Source organism: Crocodylus siamensis, chromosome 2 (assembly GCF_052110815.1).
Source record: "Crocodylus siamensis isolate JL-2025a chromosome 2, ASM5211081v1, whole genome shotgun sequence".
Lineage (NCBI taxonomy): Eukaryota > Metazoa > Chordata > Crocodylia > Crocodylidae > Crocodylus > Crocodylus siamensis.
In genome coordinates, this window is record NC_143396.1 from 271,935,976 (window position 1) to 271,959,687 (window position 23,712).

The window sequence follows — 23,712 nt, forward strand, 5'->3', positions numbered from 1 at the left end:
TTTAAGAAAAAACAGCAGTGTTCTACCAATATTTAGACTCATATTTTACAAAGAATGTACTTTATTTTATTCAACTGAAAGTATACACTATCACAATCTCTTACTTCATTTTTACTAAAATATTTCAAATGAATGTTTTACACACATTATCAAAAAAATCTGTACTATTTTTTCCTCCCCCAAAAAAGCCAAAGTGGTTCAATAAAAGGTATAAATGCGTGCTAAAGTCTAAAGATTTTTGCTATGTACACAACAGCAGGTGCAAATTTTCTCCAGTTCTCTCTTTTTGTAAATCATATACAGAAAATATAGCAGGGCTGTAAAGATCACAGGTTTAACAGAAATCATAACTTCAAACTGATTTCAAGAGCAGCACAAATAGACTTTTCCCACATTATGAAAAATATACAATTTTATCACTTTACAGTCATGCACTTTGTTTGAAAAAGATCAGTAGTACTTTTTCCCCCCAGTTTCTAAAAAGATAAAAGGTCACTTTAACACTGATTTATAGCTAATAATATTTGGATAAAAATGTGCCATTTTTAAACAAGGTTGTGCTCAGCAGTCTTATTAAAGGTGCAAAGAGCCACCTGACATGGGTTATACCACAGCATTGCAAAAATTTGCATGGAAATGCTGTTTGCTTCAGTCTCTCAAAGAACTTATGGTCCCGCTTCCACCTTCCTAAGGCAGGCAAAACTCCATTTGAAGTCTGTGGGAGCTTTGCTTGTCGCAGAGCTGCAGGAATTTGGACCTCAAGACTGAGTATGGAGACAAAGCTAGTAGCCCCAAGCATATCAATTTAATGGCCACTATTTCAAGGGAGCTTTCCCTCCAACTTATTATACAAAGCTTCTCAGGTAGTTTCACTGCAGACTTGGAGCATAGTTAAGTGAATTGAATGTGCATATAAAACACTTTTAGACAACTGAAAATTTAGCACCCAAGTCATCCTGTAAAGTCATTGAGTGTCATTTCCCCTCCACCCCCCGGAAGACACTTTTAGCTCAAACAGAGCTAATGTGATGAGTAGCAAGCTTCAAAAAAAGAAAACATACAGCACTAGACTTCATGGATGTTTGTAAAATCCACAATGCACGTCTTATATTTGGGGGGTAGGCTGTCAAACAGAATTCTACACAACGTGGTGGCAACTGCTGTTCCTCCTGGATCATGGTGTATGCATGAGGGCCACCCAGACCTTTGATGCATATGCCTGGGCAGGACATTTTTTTTTGGAGGAGTGGAGACTACAAAATATACTCTTACCATAATAGTATAAAGGAGCTTTCAGTTGTCTGATTAAAATACTGACTGCCTTGGAAGGCAGCTCTCCAAAGATTTACAGAACAAATGGGCCTCACATATAGTGCTGCTTCCCCTGCATTTTGAGTTTGTAATCTGCAAGTAGAACCAGAACATCTTGAAGCTACCAAAAGGATTTTGAGAGAAAAATCTGATTAAAGAAAAATGTGGGTGAATACTTCATAGCTAGTGAAACTAGTAAGCTGGCTAGTGTAGCTCATAGTTTTATTGAGAGGGAATCATTAAATGCTTATGTGCTAATCTATTATACTCCTAAAACAGCAAACACTTCATCAGTACAATTAAATCTACAAAGCCTATTGCCAATGCCCTGCTTTAGCTGCAGTTCACTAAAGTCAGTCAATTCTGCCCCAAAAGCCTTGAAAACTGCCTAATCCTCAGGGCTGGATACTGCTAATTAAAATGGTTATTCAAATAGATGGACTAAAGCAGTCCTATTTACATTTGATGGCTCACAGGAAAAATTAAACCTTCCCTTGCTCTCTTATTCTGTAAGGAGCAAGCCATATTTCTGCATCACCCCTTCATATTAGAAAAATTCAGGACAATGAAGAAAAGTCACAAATGGATAGTATAGACAGACACGTGATGAAAATGGGGCAAAATAAAGAAGTCAAAGAGGAGAAAGCTGGAATCCTTTAAAGATGTCAAATATTTAAAAGTAAGCAGAATGCCATCTTTGAAGATATTTTTTTCTAGGCTACACTGAATGCATAAAGCTACTATAGAGTTGCACTGGTCAACACAATAGCACCTGACAGCCTTTAGCAAGAAGTGAACCATCCTGAATCAACGATCAGCTGGTTGGGTTGTTTTGTTTTGTTTTTTAATCAATCACTCCTCTCTCGTTCTTCATTTCTTGTCCCCAGTTAGACTTCTGTCCCGAATAAACAAGGGTTTTTTTTTTACATTAATCAGTTAATGTTTATTTTGTCCATCTTCCTTCTTGCTTACCAATCTAGAACCCAATCCTGCAAAGTCCTTACTCAAGCGAGTGGTCTCATTAGAGACAACGGGATATACACCTTTTTGACAACGTGCAGAACTAGCTCCCTCCCTACTTTTGGATAGGTGCTTCATAGTAAGAGGCAAACCCTAGTCCAGAACTCACAGCTAATACAAACAGATGCCTCTACCAGCAATAACCTTTCCAGCTAATTCAACTGCGTTTTAGGCAATTGTGACCAATTCTTCTAGAGGGAAAGTGACACAACTGGAAGTTATGAAAGTTTCAAACCAATGCAATTTTTGAACAGGTGCCATTAAGCTTACAGGCATCTCCCTTTAAACATATATTACAATGGTGGGTTAAAAACCAAGCCCAGTTTCCTGTGAACAATCTGGGGGGAAAGGGAAGGAACAATCAAAGAAATACAGGACCAGATGGGGTGACAAGATGAAAGAAAGGGAAGGTGGGGGAGGGTGGGGAAGACTTACTATGGCTGTGCAAGCAGCTACTCCACAATAAAAAAGGATGAAATATATTGTGTTATATACAGCAGCTTGAAAGAGAAAAACCCACGCATTTTGGTTCATTAACAAAAATAAAGCTTAAATGGCAGCAGCAGTCTTATCTGGCAGCCTGTGTTTACATAGTTTTTATTTAGCTTTGAAAGATTGTTGCTTTGGTTACATTGCAAAGTAACCAATTTAGTTGGGAACTTCAACAAGCCCATTAAAACGCTCTTTTCAGCAAGCTACTTATTGAAACACCGGGCTCCAACAGATGAACTTCCTTCACAGATACTGTGCGCCATATACGTTGCTGAGGAAACTCTTCTCGGTTAAAGTTTTACAGCAAAAGCTTTATAGGAACAGTGTTACCATTTTTATACTGAATACTGGTGTGTGTGGCTAAAGGACTGAAAGTTATTCACATTATGACTACAAAAATCTTAAGTGTCATTTATTCCACAAAGAGCAGTTCATTAGGCAGCTGAAATGGAGCCTCCTCGGGTTATTCTTCGTGTCCGCTACTTACTTGTCATGGTCAGCAGAGTTCAACGTACAAGGTGCTTTCTCACTGTATTCTTGCTCCACAAAAGTATTTCCTATGGCATCTCCTGAGAACAGCTGCATGTCCCCCCCGCCAAAAGTACGGATCGTGAAGCAGCGTTAGTAGCTCAAGAACCGGCAGGCCAAGAAGCCAACGGATTCAGACTGCTCTTTCCTCGGGAGGCTGAAAGCTGCCAGCCTAGGTATGAATCGATTAACAAGCAGGTGGACACAAGCGATACAAACTGTAACATCGCCACAGGTTAAGGTTTCATTTTTTCCTCCTACAAATTCTCTCGTGTTACGTAATTCTACATACAGACCATACAACAAAGCAGATTCGCACTACAATACAAATGACACAAGTCTGGTTGACCCATTTAAACGCAGGTTCCAGAGCGCCCAAGCCTGCAGACTAGGCCATTAGCTGCCATATTTACAATATAGACAGTTACCAAAAAAACACCCCCAAAAACTGGCAGCTAGAAACAAATCAACTCTCGTTCTTTACAGAGTGGCTCCCAGTACTCAATTCAATGTTCCTACAACGGACCCTTGAATTGGTTTCCAGAAAGGTGCTGCCGGATGGATGGTTTGGAACTGGCTGCATCACCCAGCTTTCGCCAAACAACCTGAAAGACAGGAGAAGAGGGAGGGAGGGAAATGGATTGTAGTTGATGAGCAACATTATTTATGTTAAAGTGTAGTTCTTAAAACTCTGCTGTAATTCTAAACACAGCCATTAGATGGCACCTACGCATCAAATTACTGTGCACAGCTTTTCCAGAGTTTATCTAATTAGTCAGTCTTGAAATTAGATCTAGTTTTGCCTTAGGTAATCATACCAAACTAATAAATTAGGCTCAGAAGCCAAATTCAGTGCTCAGCCAGCACTGGCACACTAACAAAATGATGTTCCTTTAAGAGAAATTATTCCAAAAAACCATATTCAATGGTTTTATGTTATTTATGTGCCGTGTCCTTTAAAAGCAGATTTTATAATCTGTTAACACAGAAAAGGACCACTGGGGGGCAAAGTGGGTAGGAAAGGATGCAGTAACGTTTCTATGAACCCTGTCAAATGTCAATCAAAAAGTCTCTGAGTTTAGATAAACAAAATCTCCTTTAAATTAAAAAAAAATAATAAAAAAAATCAACCCATAAATCATGGACTTTTGTGAGAAGTAGGATTGCAAAGCTGGCATGCCTCCTGCACTGTTGCTGGGAGAAACTGGCATTAAAAAAATATCAATTTTAAAAAACCAGGACCACTTTTTTTATTCAATATTGGAATTTACCTACAACTCTAAATATCTAAAATGGAAGGTCCTCATGTCCTGCAGCGGGGGATTAACTATAGCATGTGTATATGGAGGAACTAGAAATGATCCTTTTCACCCTTTTCAGGACAGGCTAGAAATAATTTTTTATTTGCCTCTGTATAGGGTAAAGCAAGAATACCCAGCGAGCAAGCTGTTTGTTTCTGTGCTAACTGCCTAATGGCATACTTGTAAGGATGCTGTCATGAAAATAAGACATTGAGCTTTCCAGCAATGTTCTTCCATTTCAGGGCTTTAAAACACCCCACTGCAACCGAGAGAAATTTAAGGAAAAATTTGCCTCTTCTCTGCAATGTGGATGCACCCAGAAGTCCTAGTAATGCTCTGACCTGCAATATAGATTTCAAAAAGAAGGATCCAAGAGTCCTCACCCTTGCTCTGGAAAGTCTGCTATTGTGGAGCAAAAAAACTCTCAGAAGCATGCAACTCAGATTGGGCAATATTTTAGCAGCAGTTCAGAGCTCACTGTTCATCAGCTATGTATACCCAAGTCATTTTTCTTATTAAATAATTATGTCTGGAGTTCAAGGTAATAGAGCAGCAGCAGCAGCAAGTAAATGCACCTCAGACACAGCAACGTTCTGGCATCTAGTGCTCAGTTTACATTATGTGGCAACCTCAGTTTACAATGTGGCTGCTAAGCCAAACACTAATGGTGCCAACAAAATAAAACCACATGTAATTGTGTGTCAAAGAGTTTCAAATAAGAGGCTTCTAATTCTAACACCAGAGTGGTTCGGGATTCAGCATCATTCTGTTTGAATGACTACATTTTTACAACATTGCAGGTTATTTTGCAGCACAAGGAGCGAGTCCTGATCTCAAGCCAGGGACAGCAAGAGTTCTTCCAAATCGGAGTCAGTGCAAAAGGCTGAGAACTGAAGTCTTCTAGACAGGTGAACAATGGGACAAGCAACTCCTGCACACAGGTTGAGAGGCTGGTGGTGTCTGCATCTTTTAAGAGCGCTCAACCGTATGCTTCTTCTAGTCAAAAGTTGCCAAGTGCATCAAATCAAGTGTTAGTATTTGATATGTGGCTCCTGCCCACAGAGGAAGTTAGCAGAGCCTCTATTTATTCCTCTTATGACTGAATTTCTCCGTGGGTTTCAAACAAAACAAGCGAACAGGACTCGCACACAGAACAGAGGCTACAAGGTAGGGATTACAAAACAATGGAACCAAAACAATGCTACAGAAAATGCTACAAATATGGAGAGAGGTATTACATTGCACATTTCACGAACAATTGCTTTCTCCTTTTCACTCAGGTCTTCTTCATAGTTATCTTGCATTTGCCTGTCCAAATTTTCATGGACTTCAAGGACCTATAGACAAACATATTGCAAAAGTATTATACTTCTCAAAGATCAAATCAAGTCTCTTGGAATTTCACTATCAGGATTTACGCTTATAAAGCCTGTTCCTCCCCATACTTCAGTGCTTATAGACTATTACCTAAGGGAGGGGAGAGGAATCTCCATCCCCAACCTGTCTGCCGGGGAATCCTGTCACTCTTCACACCACACACACTAGGCTCCAAGTGGTAAATTGAGGAACCTTTGGATCACTTGTTTTGTCCAGCATTTTTCACCTGCACTCTGCCCGTCGTTTCGTTGCCACTGGAAATACACCTAACTCTAACTTCTGATCAGTCATCATCATCAAGAAAACTACCACAAAAATATTTTTTTCCTTTCCCCTCTCTCACAGAAAAGTAGCTCTTCTATTCAAATGATACCGGTCAGAGGAGCAAGGCAAGCAATGTTTCATTTTGAGCTAGCAATGGGTTTAAAGTTCAATACCTCATTAACCATTAGGAAGGGGGTGGGGAAAAAGGATCTTTAATTGCCACTGGAAAGCTGGAAGTTCCCCTCTGTAAAGCATTAGTTTGCAATTTCAGCTGCAAGTTCTACGATCTTAGAACACAACCAAATTAACCCCCTTTAGCTGAAAAAATTAGCAGTTTCCTAAATGAAATCTTTAAAACTACCTGCAATTACTGGCTATAAAAGTCTGTCTGTACCAGCCCAGTGAGACGCACTGGGCCTGCTCCATGTACTCCACCTCCCCAACCAAGAGCCACATGGCCAACTTAGTATGGCCTGGGTGTGTGCCCACCCTTATATTCTGCCCCTCTAATGTGCACAGAGTGGGTACAGTGCCTTTCACTGTGAGCACTCTTCACGGTGCTGATACAGACCCACCCTGGGATGAAGGGATGGTTGTCTAGACACTGTGTTGGGAGACACTGACTCAGTTCCCAGCTACACCACATAACCTCTGTAACAGGAATAATCTTCCAACCCTGTGTTTAACCCCCAAAGCTGTAAGCTGCTGCTGCTGGAGATGCACTCACTTCAGTTCAGCTCTACCCAAGCACAGCACTCTTCCTTCATACTATCAGAAGTTAAGCCTGAACTGGATTCAGACAGTTTCTGTCCATTTTAACAACTATATCGGCTTGAAACTAGGCTGAATGGTACAGTCCTTCATCTCAGATGCCATTCCAGCAGGGAAAGATGCTTAGTCCCATACCATACATTCTGGTAAACGTAGAGAAATCCCAGTATACAGCTGTGTTGTACCAGTGCATAACTACATCAGCACTTGGAGTTGTACCAATTTAACTGTACCCTAATGAAATTAGTCTACTGTGTATAAAAACTATTGAGAAGACCAAGCCCTAGGGCAAAAGCTCCTCATATAGGGTCCGGCTTTTCCTATGGTTAGGTTAATTGTTGTAATGGTAAATTAGTCCGTGAGTCTCAATGGGACTTCTCATATGCACCAAGTTATTTATGTGTGTAAATGTTTGCTGGGGTGGGGTCCAAATCAGTCACCTTCTTGGGCTGTTAGCAAAGCAACAAGGGGGAGAAAAGCATTTTAAACATAGGAGTATGGGACTATCGTAGCACAAAAATAGGCTCATTCCTGTGGGGACCAGCACAGTAGCCAAGCTTACTTCTGACTGACTTTCTTAAATGACTGGATTAAAGGCTGACAGCTGTTGTCAAATCAGGTCACCTTACAACATAAACTGATCTTTAGTTAATGCATAGGTCTGGTTTTTTTTCTTCTCTCTCTCCTCTTGGGACCCAGATGGGTAGGCTAATAGTGTTAAGGCAGCCTGCCTTTTTAGATGGAAAAAGACAACACAAAGTAGCACGCACAGACATTTTAAACGCCTTCTAAACATATTTAAATAGCTTCTCTTGTTAAATATACAGCAAGTCATACAACCTGGGGTGGGGCTGAAGTGAGATTTTGCTGATGCGTTTGGGATTCACTCCATCACGCATGGCTTCACCGCCCACGAGACTGAGGTGGCCATCTCAGCCTCATGGGAATGAGATCTTCAAACCTCACCACATGGACCATTATGCAAACGCACACATGTGACTGTAGGTAGAGTTGTACATGCAGGCGTGTTAGCATACAAGTGAACTGCATAACTAGATGCATTACAGGATGGATTTCACTTGAGTGAAGTATTCAGCATTAACTGCTGTCAGCAAGGGGATACTAACTAGATTAGTCATGGGTCTGCTCCAGTGCAGCAATCCTGCTGTATGCTAAATGTTTCCGTTACAAAAATAGGTCATTCTCCTAGGGCTCTTAACCTACTTTTAAAAATGTACCAACCAATAATTTAACCAGCATATCTGGAACCAATGGAATTTGAGCTCAAACCTCAACTTAACCTAAATTATCCACATCTTTAGTCAGGGAGCATGTGAGAGACACTTACGTGCTGACAGAGAAAATGTCTATTTTTGTCTTAAAAGGGAAATAATTAATTATTGGCCCAGCTGGACTTGCACTTTGAGCAAGCTTGTGTAGAATCCATACGCCTCCATCGCTCAGCTGTGAAAGCAACAGCCTGCATTAGCCAACCCCAAAGCAGAGCACCAGAAACAGCTTGCAGTAAGCTGAATGCCGGCTGCATCTACAGGGTAAGTGTCCAGGGGCAACGCTGGGTTAGATTAATTATAGTTCACGTAGAATCTAGTCTTTGCTGCTTCTGTCAGTCATCCATTTTGCAGGCACAAGAGTCTCAAAGGAAAACAAAATTAACGATATTTTTTACTATTCCAATTTAAAATAAAACCCTGCGTCTAAGCTCAAAAGCTCTGGAGGGGCTGTAGACCTTATTTCTTTGCTTTAAATGCAGGTGTGTTTTAATGGGGTAGTACTATCAGACGTTTAAGGTTCCAAATGACTCTGGGACTCATTTCCTCAAAAGACCATCTCTCCCCTTGACCCTCTGTAATACTGTCACATTTGTGACCGGCACATAATCAGGCTGGAGCTGCCTTATCATCAACAGGGGAAGGAGTAGCCAGTTTCATAGATCACAGATTGTTAGGGGCTGAAAGGGACCTCAGATCATCGGGTCCAGACCCCCCGCTGTAGGCAGGAAGACAGCTGGGGTTAGGTGACCCCAACGAGGCAAACTGTCCAGTCTCCTCTTGAAAATCTCCAGGGTAGGTGACTGCACTTCTTCTGGAGGGAGTTTATTCCACAGTCTGGACAACCCAACTGTGAACTGGTATTATGCCTGAAGCGGTCTTCCAGAAGTTTGTATCCATTGGTCCTGATCTTCCCCAGGGGTGCCCTGGTGAACAGTTGTTCACCAAGCTCCTGATGCAGTCCTCTGATACAGCGGTAAGCTGCTACCAAGTCCCCTCTCAACCTCCTTTTCTTTACGATAAAGAGCCCCAGGTCCATCAGCCTTTCCTCATGTGGCTTGCCTTGCAAGGCCCTGATCATATGGGTGGCTTTTTTCTGGACCATCTCAAGTTTTTCCACGTCCTTATTGAAGTGCGGCACCCAGAACTGGATGCAATACTCCAACTGTGGTCTCACCAGTGCTGAGTGGAGCAGGAGTATCACCTCCTTAGTTTTACAAGAGATGCATCAGTTGATGCATGCCAGCATGTTGTTTGCCCTGCTGACCACCACCTCGCACTGATAGCTCATATTCATGCAATGGTCAACTCTTAGGTCCCTTTTGGCCATGGTTCAAGTCAAGCTGTCACCACCAAGCCTGCATGCATGTTGAGGGTTATTTGTTCTCAGATGGAGCACCTGACACTTGGAAGTGTTAAACTTCATCTGGTTCCAGTCTTCCCAACTCTCGAGCCTGTCCCAGTCTGCCTGTATCTGCAACCTATCTTCTGGCATGACCACATTGCCCCATAACTTGGTGTTGTCCACAAACTTGGCCAGCAAGCTTTTCACTCCCCCATCCAAATCATTGATAAAGTTGGTACCTATTAACTGTTGAATTTGGTCCACCACATTTGTTAACCTTCCAGACATGCTGCAGAACTCATCCTCTCCCCCCCACATTTACAAAGTAGGTCATTTAACATATTGAGAGGTTTTCCTAAGGTGCTAGAAGGTCTGTTAGTTGTGGTGGGAGAAGCAATTTGTTTATCACATTAGTGTAAACATATGCATGAGAATGTGACATTTTCCAATTTAATAAAAGCACCTTGGGAGAAGGACAAGCCTTTATTAACTTACCTGAAACAAAATAAGCACAAGAAATTTGAGAGCAGTATAGGATTTGAGCACGCTTCCAAACCCAAGTCTTGGATGGGAAAGGGAAACTTGGATGATAAACTGACGATCAGAGGTCTTACTGAACTGAAACAAGCAGTAACCAGATTGCTATTGTAGGGCAGCAATTCTTGGGTTCTGCTGTATTTAGAGTGCCATTCCCAGAATGGCATGCTGGGAAAAGGATCCCCCTTATAAGGGCAATCAGGGGGTAGGTTAAGAACAGGAATACATTGCCTGGAGAGGTTGTGGAATCCATCTGAAAGCTCTGATTATCAGGACAAGTCCTGACCAGACAAACATTAGTCTGGAATAGTTCAGACAAGGATGATCCTGCCTTGAGTGAGGCAGGTGAACTAGATGACTTCCTGAGGTCCCTTCCAATCCTATTCGCCTGTGATTCTACGAACGGAGGAGATAACTTCCAGAAAGATATGTTCTAGATAGAACATTTGTAATATATCTATCTATCTATCTATATTACACACATCAATCCCTGTCAGGGCTCTTGATGTAATAATGTCTCCCTCCTTTTTTACTTAGTTCACGGGTTCCACAAGACTGCTGATCCACCTATAACATTCACATATATTAAAAAAATAAATCAAAAGATGCTGAATCATGGGATAGGATGAAACTAAGAGAGAGAAGTATTTAAGCCAAACATCAGCAAAAAAAATCCCCAGCAGCGAGATCTATTTGATTGTAGAATAACGTCAAAGGGTGTCGGCATCACTGCTTGCATCTCATAATTGGACTGCACAAAGCACGTGGTTCATTACCCTGCATTCCCATGTTGCTCTGGCAGGTGGACCGACTAAATGCCCTCAGGTCTTTTCCCTAAAGGACAAATTCTGCTCTCAGTTGATGCGAGTATAAGTGGTTGAAAAGAATTTGGCTTTCCTGTTTTAAGTAAATCAGTCACACATGGTATGCTGTCTTTCAGATGCCTCAAGAACCAGGGCCTACAAACTGGTTTGTTGCTACTTAACCTCTATGCCCCCTTCAGAAAATTGGCAGGCTGCTTCCACAGGCATGCCTTTGAATGAACAGCAAGATCAAGCTGGCACCCATTTCACTGAAGGCTTTTATTCTCCTAGTACATATATATGATTTACACACCAGATAGGACAGTGACCATTCCAGTCTCTTAACAGTACTATTCAGAGAAAAATAGCTAACTGTGGAATACCCTGTTTGGATGGGGCATTTCCTCTTTCCCATCAATTAGAGCTCAGCTTCAGCTTTAGGATTGTGGCATTGTGAGCCAACAGTGTGCTCTTATTGCAAAAAAGGCCAACAGCTTGTATTAACCAGAGGGTCACTTGCAAATCAAAAGAGTAATTTTTCCACTCTATTCTGCACTGGTGCGACCTCACCTGGAATATTGTGCCCAGTTTTGGACCCCACACATCAAGAAGGATGTGACCAGATTGGAAAGAGTCCAGCAGAGAACAATAAAAATGATTAGGGGTCTGGGACTTATGAAGGGGCAAGACTTACGAAAAAAGGCTGAACGAGCTAAGGTTTTTCAGCCTGAAGAAGGGGTTTGATAAGTCTTCAAATACACGAAGGGGGTGATTACAGAGAGGATGGAGATGGGTTTTTTCTCCTTGACCATAGGGGACAAGATGAGGTGCAGTGGCTGCAAGCTTCAGCAGGAGAAATTTATATTACAGATTAGGAGGAACTTTCTGATTCTGAGGGTGGTCAAGCATTGAAACAGGCGACCTAGGGAATTCATGCAATCCCCATCCTTGCAAGTTCTGAAGAGCAGATTAGACAGACATTTGCCTGGGATGGCTTAGTCAGGAATAATCCTTCCTTCAGCAGGTGGCTGGACTAACTGACTTTCTAAAGAGCCATCTTCTAAACCCTATTTTTCCATGATCCTACTGTAGTTTTTTCCAACCACTGACAGTTATTACACATTCCAAACAACCACTGGTATCTTCTACTATGGAGCGGTCTCTGATCCACACAGCCAAAGGTTCCTAGGTCAGTGTGGCCACAACGGTATTATTTAGGACCTCTTACCTGCAGCCTACACTTAATACCTCCTCGTCCAGCTAATTCTATGGTCTACACTGAGGCTTGTAAAGCCTAGCTCAAGAGTAGGAGAGGCTCTTGATGCCCAAACAGCAAATCCCAGGAAGCTTCAGGAATCTGCTCTGCTATGCAATTAACATCTTTAGCAGGTTTAGTCTACTCCAAAGAAAACAGCCTGGATACGAGATGTTAAGACTTAGCATGTGTGTGTTTTATTCTTGTTAGCAGAAACAACCGTTGAAATCATCAAGCATTTTCTGCTCCGAGTATTAGGCACAATCAAGCACAATGAAAATATATCAGAAAATTTTAAAAGGAACTTGCATCCAATCAAAGCCACGAACAACCTACAGGTTATCAAATGTTCATATGTGCACAGACACAAGATAAAACACCTTTGTTGCCATGAGCCCAATTACAGGATGCTTATGGAGAGGCATAAAAACCCCCAAAATGACCTCTAAATAAGATGTCAGAAATTCAAAGCCCAAATCTCCTGGGGTTCTACTGACAAGCTGCTCCCCTTCCTAAATAACTAAAGGCTCTTCCATCATCTTGGCCATGTAGCCAGCTTTCTATGGACAAAAATATTATGACTTTAGAACCTTGCTCAGTTTGGGTGCTAGGTATTTCAGGATTCCATCTAACTGGGGGCTTTTGTTTGGTTTTGGGTTATAGGTGGGGAACAGTCTACATTTATGGGAACAAGGAAGAAACATGCATGCAGCAGACTGATTTTTAAAACTGCTATCTGAGATTGCTCGGTGGTTTGGAGTATTAAAGTGCTAAGGGAACTGGATTAGTGAGTAGTTAACAAGTAACAAGGTCAAAAGGGGCATAATATATTAAATCTGTCGTATGGTTCTGCAACACACATGCAATAGGGAATTGAAACATACCCCTCCCCCACAAGTACATCCATGCACATACCATTTCAATGAAGGTGCACTGAATTACATCAGATGAGGATCTGGCCTGGAATAAATCTTGTAATATGTATATTCATGCTCCTTCACACAGACAGTACTGGGGGATATCAGTGATTACACAGCACCGACAGACAGGCAATGGCCACCTGGGAATCTAGCCTACAGTATGTGTATACTTTGTTCCTACAAGTGTGTGCACACACACACATGCACACACACACACACAGGAATGAATTCACCCACATCTGAAATGCAGCCATAGTTTAGAATGGAGCATAACAACTGTTTGACATCACAAAAGCAATTAAGGACACAAAAAAAAAGAATAATCTCAGCCAGAAACCACAGGAGAAACCTACATGGGCAGAATGGAACTGCAGTGTGCAATCTGGAAGGTCATACCAGTAATTATACTGCAGGCTCAAACATTAAAGGCCTGGGGAGGTTTGGTGCTGGCTGATCTGGTCTCACCCACAGAAAATGATGTGATCTAGGTGGTGTTCTCAGATTAGTAGGATTTCTGGTTTGCAAGAATTTTTTAACATTTGGGTGGGATCCAAACCAGGCTGAAACCAAACCTCAATTCAACATTTCCCACAAACCAGAAATTCCAACTTTTGTTTCAGATACTGACATGCAGTGTTTCTGAACTCAGATATGCTGCCTGACCCTTGCAGCAGCTCTGCTACACTGACAGCTTCACTGCTGGGATTCTTGACATTCTTGTCAGTCTTACTGTTGCCACCTGATGGGTCTGTCCTAGAGCTGGAAACTCTGGGCCAACACAAACAAGCAAGCTGAAAATACTTCAGAAGACTTGCCCCACTTCAAAACCATGAAAATTATTGATGTCATTCAGAACTGAGATGAAGAAACACACAAAGCAAAGTGCCTTAGCTACTATGGGTCACTGGTTCCTGACCCTGCCAAGTCTGGTTTTATTGCCCTGGTACAGTCTACATGGCAGGTGTATTGTGGGACTGTGGATGCTGAAAGCACCAAGTCTCTAGCTGTTAAGGCAACTTGGAAGTGCAGGGTCTCTGGCCCCTGGGACAGTCTACCAGGAGCCATAGGAAAATTCCATTGGAAACCTGCTTTTGCCTTTCCTGAAAGCATGTCTAACCTCTGACGTTTCATACAAAGCATTTTGTGCTCAACAAATCAATATTTTCCAATTACACTGATTCACTGGCAAATTCCCAACCAATTCAAACACAGCCATGGTTCAGCATACAAAGGGACATAAATAGCCATGATTTTATATGGTCTATCTAATATATGCAAGTATTTCTCCATCTAATGGCTGGTCTCAGTGACTTTATTGCTGTCCTTCCCTCAAAATGGTGGAGATTCTGCGACTTTCTGCTGAAGGGTCCTGGTTTCAATTCCCACTGATGACTCGGGTGTCCAGGTGTGTATGTAGCCCTGGTTTTTACGTATGTAAACAACTCTGTATTTTTTGTCTTTGGAAAACTGCAAAGCACTGTCACTCATGTGGCACCTTCACTACTGCTTAATCCAATACCTTGAAATGCAGATTCACCAGGATACATTAGGTCAAACAGTAACACATCTGCAGCACCATGAACTTCCCTCGAAAGCCCCCCTTCCCCTGCACTTCCCTCCAGTAACTGGCCACGCTCATAAATTCTAAATAGACGGCTACTTGAGGTGACACAGCTGTCAGTCAGCATTCATCTGGCTGACCAGCATTTAAACCTCTCCAGTTGCTCTGATTCTATGACTAAAGAAAATTCTTAATGGTGCAACTATGTATGTGCACCTAGCGTGTGGCTTGGACGCATACCTACCTTCATAGCATGCACGACAGCCTCAGGTTTCTGACCCACAGGGACATATCCTGCTGAAGGAGAAGAAGCAAGATCGGGAGTCATACGAGTTGGGCCCTGTGGAAAAGATAGGGAAAAAACACTTTCTCTAAGGCTAGGTACAGACATTCATAAAGCCCGAGATGGAATCAATCTAAGTTACGCGGTTTTCTTTAAGATTGGTAGCGAACACTGGTGGGGAGGAAGACGGGGGGCAAATCTTTGACCGGGTTCTGCCATTTTTAATCCAGTCTATGCACCAAACTTCTGTTGTGTTATGGGTATGGACTGCTTTGTATCCCGATCTTCTGTTCTGTTATAGGTATAGGCCAGTTTCTGATGACTTATACTAGTAAAAGTCTATTGTCTGTACTTAGCCACAGTGTCTTTAACTGAGCGCTTTAAATGAGAGGAGGAAAATACGTAGAAAGATCAAAACTACTATCATCCCACACACTGAATCCTTGGAAAGGCAAAAGGCCTCACCTGCACACAAAAGGAGCTTAATTTAAAATAATCTGTTTTAAAACTCATTTCATTAAACACAACATAGTTTATTACAACATGGGTGCATCCAGACAAGCATGCATGTGAGTTTTCCCAGGGACAAACAGCAATGGCACATAGTTGTGCCACTGCCACTTGTCCCTGAGGAATGCCCCTGCACATGTGCTCTGGTGTGTCGTAAATTGCCCCAGGTGGGTAGGGAGAGCTGTGGCCAGCACTGGGCTGACCCCAGCAGCCTTACCTGGGGTTGTGAGAGCCTCTTAAGGCTACAGTGGTGGTGATCCAGGTGCACAGAGCCTGGCCAGCAGCCAGCACAGCTCTGAGCAGCCAGGCTCCTGTTTCAAGCAGCACATACTGCAGCTACTTGTGCTGCCCCGCTTCTTTACTTTTTTTTTTTTTGATACCAGGATTTCCCAGCATCTAATTTTGGCGCCGCGCTGCAAATATGTAGCATGGAGAACCTTGTCACATGTGCTGCCTGCAGTTTGTGGTGCCGCTAAGTGCATGTGCGCGCTTGTCTGGACATGCCCTGCAAGCCAGACATCAATTGAGGCAAATGTGTCCAGGTAGGTTCAATTAAATCAGTTTAAGAAACAATTCTCTTCGTAGTGGTATAATTTTGGTGCATACATAGGCAAAGTCAAAGAGGTTCTTATCCTTCCCTGCAAATGGAACAGTCCAAACAAGATAGTATTCCAGCATACCATGGTATCTGGCAAGAAAGAAACAGTTGGCATTTGGTTATTGGTTTCTTGGCAACATTTTCAAATGGGAATTGAGTACCCATCTTCAGCTATGTGGAAAACTGTGAAGGCAGCCTTAAGATGAACAGATGTCCAAACCTGATGTTGGCAGAGTCTATTTCCACCTTATACAGTCCAGCTTACCCATGTTAAGGATTGCACGAAAGATTGCTATTTTCCTAAAGTATCCAGAGAACTTGGTAAGCACCTGGGAGTTGGGCTTTCTCTTTCAAGGTCTTGGTCTTGAATTATATGCGATACAATATCCTCATTCAGGGAGACACATCCTTCCTGTCATTCGTATTAAAACATTTGCATTGTAATACTCAGAGACCAACAATGAATCTATTAACAAACTCATATTTAGTCTTCACATCCTTTAGGAAAAACAAAGAATGATTATGCTGTTGGTCTGTGAAAGTAAATGAGGATAGCACAGTGGTGTGAAGCACCAGTACAGGAATGCTGTGCCCATACAGTGCACATGGGGACTCATTATGGTCATTAGTGAGATTAAAAAGACAACATCTATTCCTATCATTTTTATACTAATACAGAGCTTAATGATTTCCCACAGGATTAAACAATGGCCAGTTTGCTGTGTTTCACTTTCTCAAATGTTTTGAGCCTTCATTCCTTTTTTATTTTTAAAAGTATTGATACATGATAAGAAAACAGGACAGTCCATTCTGTTGGACACAGGGTAGTAAGTCAAGATGGGGTTGGAGTCATATCCAAGCCATGCAGGTAGTGACCTAAAACCATTTACTCACGGGGGGCTGCTCTGTGGCTTTTGTGAGCAAGTTGCTAGTCACATTTTAGTTTCTGCTGGCAAGGTAAATGTAACGGAGGAACCAGCACTAGGAAATCAGACTACACTCACATCTGGCACCTGATGCCAAAAGGTCTGGTGGTAGCTCAATGTGCGGATAAGAGAAAGAGTTAACTCCTGACTTAGTTATGACCACAGATCCTGGTTTTCCCTGATAAAATATTTCAAAATCTCTGATAAAAATCCTGAAATCTGGGATTATAATGAAAGGCCCCTCACTCCCCCCAACAGTCCCCTGGCCCTGCTCGTGCCCCTCGTCCCCCACTCACAGCCCCTGCCCTCCCAGCCCCACTGCAGGGATCCCTCAGCTGCCAGGGCTATGGGGCCAGGGACCCAGGTCCACAGCCCCCTCCTTCTGGAGCAGCTGCTGCAGTGGAGCAGAGCCCAGCTCCCCCACCCCGCTGTCTGCCTACTGCGGGCTTGGGTGGGGTGGGGCTGGCTCCCCACTGCTGCGCACACTCTCAGGAGGGCAGGAAGGAGACCTGTGCCCACCAGATGCAAGTGGGGCGGACACAAGCTGCCTGCTGCGGGCTCAGGCTCCTGTCTTGCTGCCCACTCCTGGGGCCTCCACAGCCCAGCAGGTGCAACCCAGCGCTGCAGAGAATAGCAGAGCCATGTGGGAAGGATGCTTGCCACTGCAAGCTCTACGCTGCCCTGGCAATGCATCACCTGCCTGGCATGGTAGCAGTGATGGACATAACCTCGCATGGCCACCCCCGCTGCTGCCACAGCACAAGGGACGCCTTGCCAGGGCAGCACAGAGCTCACAACAGCAAGCATCTTCCCCATGCAGCCCTGCTGTGCCCTGCAGTGCCAGGTCACACCTGCTGGGCTACAGAGACCCTGGGGGAGGGCAGCCAGGCAGGGAGTCCAAGCCTGCAGTCTGCCCTCACCCCGAACACATGCACAGGTCTGGGGGCATGGGTCCCCCTGCCCTCCAGGAGTGTGTGCAGCAGTGGGGAGCCAGCTCTGCCCTTCCTGCCCCCCAGACAAGATGCCCACAGCCCCATCCTACTCCCCACTGGGGCCCTGGGGCCATGCATTACCTGCCTGCCCTCCTCCTGCTCCCTCCCAGGCTAGAACTCTGCCAGCCTGCAGAGAGCTCTTTGCAAAACTGCAAAGACCATGAGTTTCTCCATTAAAATGAGAAATCCACATTTTCCTCGGGTAAAGGGGGAAATCCACATTTTTCTCCATTTTTCCATGGGAAACAGAAAACTGAGATCCCTGGTTATGACTGCCGTGTTGCTGAAGAAAGGACTTTAGTCTTCAGTTCTCAACCAGCTCCTTTAATATAAAATGATAAAGGAGGGGAAATGCAAGTGATGGATCTATTTAGTTTACCAGTTGTCACCTCATATTAAATTGAGAGGCGTGGATGGAGGTTTGCTAAATGCAGTTGGAACCCTGCAGAATCAGTCTTTAATGAAAGGTCATGGGCATCTGTAGCTGTATCATTCTTCCAATGTCTGGCCTCAAAAATGTAATTTTTCTCTCCTTAATACAATATAGATTTTAAATCACACAGCAGCTAAAAGCAAAATTAGGACTCTGTGTCTATAAATCCATATTTGATGCTGAACCCCTTCTCAAAAGTGCTTCTTGACTAGAGCACAGGAAATGTCCTGCAAGATATTAACACACAACTCTGCTGATTACTACAAGTAGAATCCTCATTATCAGCCTACCATGCAACATCCTGAACATGGCTTTCTAAATGCAATCAAGTAGATCAAAGGTCTCTCACTAGAGGCAGCAAAATCATAAGGTAACTTCTTCCTCACCATGCTACAAGCATTAATGAGATACTAAGTATTTCCATACTTATATCCACTCTGAAAATGTATGTGGAAGATGAATATAAAGGAAATGTACACCACAAATTAGAGACAGATTTTTCCAAACCATTTGGTCAAACACAGCAGATTACTACAATGAATTATTTTTATAATGCCATTAGTGTGCTGAGTGCTCTGAAGACAAATGCGATCAAAATAATGCATAGTGTATGCTAGATCACAAAAAATGTACTAAGAACCAAACTTGCTGTTGGGGATGAATGGCTAAAACTCATCTCAAGTCTCTGCTGCTGTACCCAATACACCAGCCAAGAATTTAGCCATAAAAATTGCACGAAGATGGAGATACATCCTGACTACTCAGAGTCTGACTCAAGAGGACTTCTTTCCAAAATAAACACAATTCTCAGTTTAGGCTTAGTAATCATCATCACATTTATTCTGTGTTTAATTATTTCTACAGTGGCCACTGTGAAATAGGCTCTGTACAGACATGTAAAAGACAAAGGGTCAGATTTGTTAAAAGATGGTGCCTAACTCTTACTGATTTCACCAGGAGCCATTAAGAGACCTTCTGCAGACCTCTAGCAGCAACAGCCAAGGAAGCTAGAAGAGAAAGGACAGTAATGAGAGGTGAGGGAGAACCAGATTCATGGCGGCAGCACTGGCAAGATTTTGGAGAGAAAAAACTGACAGTTTACCAGCACCAACCTGGGGGAAGCAACGGATGGAGATTCCTTGGTTTTAAGCTGGCACCAAAATAACAAGCCTGCTTAACAGGAAGGACAGTGCAGTTGCCAGCAGCAGGAAAATGAGAATAAGAGGTGAAGAAGGAATGAGGAGTTATCAAGCAGCAGGACACACCAGATGAGATGTGGGGCAGAAAGAGCTCAAGAGCCAAGAGCGAGTGGAACACAAAGGTCAAGATCGGAGAGGGAAATCCCAGATGGATCCCAGGGGTGCCTATACACATCCCTGAATTAGGCCCTAAACTTTGGCAAGGGGTGGGTTTAAGAAAGACCCCTCTCTTCACTGTTGGTTAGCTTAGGCAGACCCTCTTTAGCAAGCTGGCTGTTGTCAAACCCACATTGGGGCACCTAACTTTCCACAGGCCTTGCATTGGGACTGCAGGTTCAGTTCACGTTAGGGCCAGGTGCCTTGAAAGTAAATGATGTGACATCTAAGTCTGTCTGTGGCTCTAGTCTTAAGTGGCTTGCCCAATATTAGACAAGAAGCTGGTGATAGAGTCGGGACTTGAACCCAGCTCTCCCAAATCTTAAGCTAACGTCCTAACTACTAGTCCAGGGAGTTTCAACCTTGTTTAGTCTAAGTACCCCAGCGGCCAGGGAGGGGGGTAGCACAAGGCTGACTGCAGGAGGAGGGGCGGGGGTAGCGTGTGGCCGGACACAGAGCAGGGGGGGTGGGGACAGAGCACCACCGCCTCCCACCCCGCAGAGGGGTGCTGCTGCCCTCACCCTGCCCTGGCCCTCCTCCGGGGAAGTGGCGGTGCTCCGTCCCTGTCTACCCAGGGAGGAACTTGAGCTCAGGTCTCCCATATCTTATGCAAGTGCTCTGACCACGAGGCAGCTACATAAAAGGGGAGCATTTCCTCCCTCCAATATCTACAGCTTTTAATGATAGCTGTGACCACCAGTGTATTGCATATGAAGCTTAATCCCGTATGCTAGTTATGTACAAAGCACATCTACCAAACTGAGTCCCTCAGGGGACTTAGCACAGAAACACCTTGTTGGTGGATTCTGATCAAGCATAGGTGTGGTACAGGCACTGAACTACTCAGTCCAGACAAGATGGTGACAGCTCTGAACAGATCCTAAATAACTGACATCACTTATCCACAATTACCACCACAGCAGGCACGGTTCCACAAAAACAGATGCACTACTGACCAGGTAGTAAGGCTTATTCAAAACACTGAAGATGCCTTTCTAAAGGAGGGCTGCATATGATTTAACGGCTGCATATGATATCATCTGGATGAAAAGACTAGAGTACAAACTATTCAAGTTGATCCCAGATAAGAGAATGGTGGATACACTATCAAACAGATCCTTCATCCTCTCCACCAGTGGAGCAGATAGAAGCAGATACAAGCATATGCGTAACAGTGAGCCACAAGGATCAGTGCTTGCACAACCTTTTTTAACATCTATATATCTGACATTGCACCCTCCACAGCTAAAACATATATCTATGCAGATGACTTGGCCCTGTCCACCTTCAACAAGTCCATCCAAAAACAGAAACTACCTTGTCTCCGGATATGAAACAGTAGCCTCTTACCTGCCCAGTGGAGACTCAATCTCAGTCCAACAAAAACTACTGTATCACTGTTCCACCTCTGTAATGCTATGGCACATAAGAGTATCAAGATTGACCTGAATTGTAATGAACTTCCCTTCACAGACAACCAGGTCACAAAATCCTTAGACGCAGGGGTAGCAGTGGATGTAGTCTTTCTGGACTTTAGGAAAGCCTTCGACACTGTCTCTCACCCCATTCTCATTAAAAAAAAAAAAACTAGGGGACTGGCATCGACACCTACACAGTCAAACGGGTCACTAGTTGGCTGGAGGGCTGTAGCCAGAGAGTGGTGGTGGACGGGTCATTTTCGACCTGAAGGGATGTGGGCAGTGGGGTCCCCCAGGGCTCAGTCCTCGGGCCCGCACTGTTCAACATCTTCATCAGCAACTTGGACGAGGGGGTAAAAAGCACCCTGTTCAAATTCGCAGATGACACTAAGATGTGGGGAGAAGTGGGCACACTAGAAGGGAGGAATAGGCTGCAATCAGACCTAGACAGGTTGGTTATAGGGGTGGGCGGACGAGAATAGGATGGGTTTCAACACTGACAAGTGCAAGGTGCTGCACTTGGAGAGGAAGAACCAGCAGCATACCTACAGGCTGGGGAACTCCCTTCTTTTTGGCCTGTGCGCTGATGAGGATCTTGGAGTCATTACTGATGCCAAAATGAACATGGGCAGGCAATGTGGGGATGCAGTCAGGAAGGGCAACCGTATCTTGTCATGCATCCACAGATGCATCACGAGCAGGTCTAAGGAAGTGATCCTCTCCCTCTATGCGGCACTGGTCAGGCTGCAGCTGGAGTACTGCATCCAGTTCTGGGCGCCACACTTCAAGAGGGATGTGGACAACATGGAGAGGGTCCAGAGGAGGCCACTCATATGATCGGGTGCAGCAGGGCAGCCCCTACGAGGACAGGCTATGGGACCTGAACCTGTTCAGCCTCTAGAAGAGAAGGCTGAAGGGGGATCTAGTGGCCTGTTACAAACTAGTCAGGGGGGATCAGCAGGCACCAAGCGAAGTGGTGCTGGCTCCTACCCTGGTGGTCTTTGAGAGGAGGCTGGATGAACACCTTGCCGGGGTCATTTGACCCCAGTACTCTTTCCTGCCATGGCAGGGGGTCGGACTTGATGATCTGCTCAGGTCACTTCCAACCCTACCAAGTATGAAACAACTCAGTGTACCTGGGAGTAACTCTGGATAGGAGATCACCTACTGAAAACAACTAAGAAGGTGCTTTAAGACAACTGGCAGGAACAACTTGGGGAACCAATTTCACCACTCTAAGAACATCAGCACTTGCACTAGTATATACACCTGCTGAATTCTGCTGCCAAGCATGGGGGCATGGGGGCACAGCAGCAAAGCTGAGGTTGTCCTGAACTCAGCAATGAGAATAGTAATGGGGTGTGTAACATATACTCCCGTCAACATGCTGCCAGTACTACAAGGGACACTACCTCCCCAACTAAAACAACAGAAGGCAACTCTTGGCCTTTCTCAGCATGCCCAACAAAACCTGGAACACCTGCTTCGTGAAGTCTTGAAGCAACCAGGGCATAAGCAACTGAAGTTGAGAAACTCATTCAGATGGGAGGTGTGGGTACTTTTGCAACAGTGTGAAGGTGAGAGCAGCACCTTCTGTATACTTGAACAACATCACAGAAGGTGGGATGAGACTGATTCTCATCTCAAGTGCTTCATAGGCAACCCAACACCCTTTCCACCTGGGTAGAAGCTGCCTCACAACTTACGGACTAAACTAAACAGGATTCATTTTGGAGCTGGATGCTTTAATGACACACTCTATAAAATTGGCTAAAAGCAGGGGTGAGCAAAATGCAGCCCGCCCAGCCATTCTATCCAGCCCATGGGGCCCCTAAAAATTTAGAAAATTAATATACATCTGCCCCTGTCATGTGGCCCTCGATGGCTTGCTGAAATTTAGTAAGCAACCCTCCGCCTAAAATAACTGCCTGCCTCTGGTTTAAACGATAGTCCAATTTGTGAGTGTGGTGATGCATCACAGACTGCTGACCACCTCCTCACACGTGCAACATACCCATGCACCCAAGATGAGGACCTAGCAAGCATCAATGATAAAGCATGTGTATGGCTCTGCCACATTAATGATGTGTAGAGGGGGAAATTAAGTGTGTAAGAGAAGATGACCCTGAGATGGTTAAAGGCCCAAGTTCATTTTCAAAGCCCCTGGCTCAAAACATCAAAGGTTGCATTTGCTTTACCAAAGATGGAAATCAGCTGCTATCTGTGCATCAAGTAGCAGTTTTGTGCCTAATAAAATATGTGAAGCTCATTCACAAACAATAGCTATACACCATCAAATTAAAGATGTTGAGATTATTCTAACCACTCTTCCAAGTTGCTTTCTCCAACTATTACTATTATCTTTCTAGTTTGAATCAATCTCCAGGCAACTAACTCCCATCCAACCTCTAATCTCTTGGGGT

The 23,712-nt window shown here is 43.9% G+C and overlaps 1 protein-coding gene across 5 annotated transcripts in view; it reads right to left on the reverse strand.

Moving 5' to 3' along the window:
- Window positions 1–3: 3 nt before the first annotated feature.
- The window catches only part of CCDC85C (coiled-coil domain containing 85C), a 185,071-nt gene continuing 161,362 nt past the window's right edge, over window positions 4–23,712 (reverse strand). For 4 of the 5 annotated variants that reach the window (XM_090033997.1, XM_090033995.1, XM_090033993.1 and 1 more), the window contains 3 exons: window positions 15,019–15,114; window positions 5,891–5,989; window positions 4–3,956 (listed from right to left, as the gene is read on the reverse strand). In XM_090033997.1, the coding sequence (XP_089890123.1) occupies window positions 3,867–3,956; window positions 5,891–5,989; window positions 15,019–15,114 (285 nt within the window). In that variant the 3' untranslated portion in view covers window positions 4–3,866. The remainder of the gene's footprint in view (window positions 3,957–5,890; window positions 5,990–15,018; window positions 15,115–23,712) is intronic. The other variant, XM_090033996.1, reaches the window with a different exon arrangement.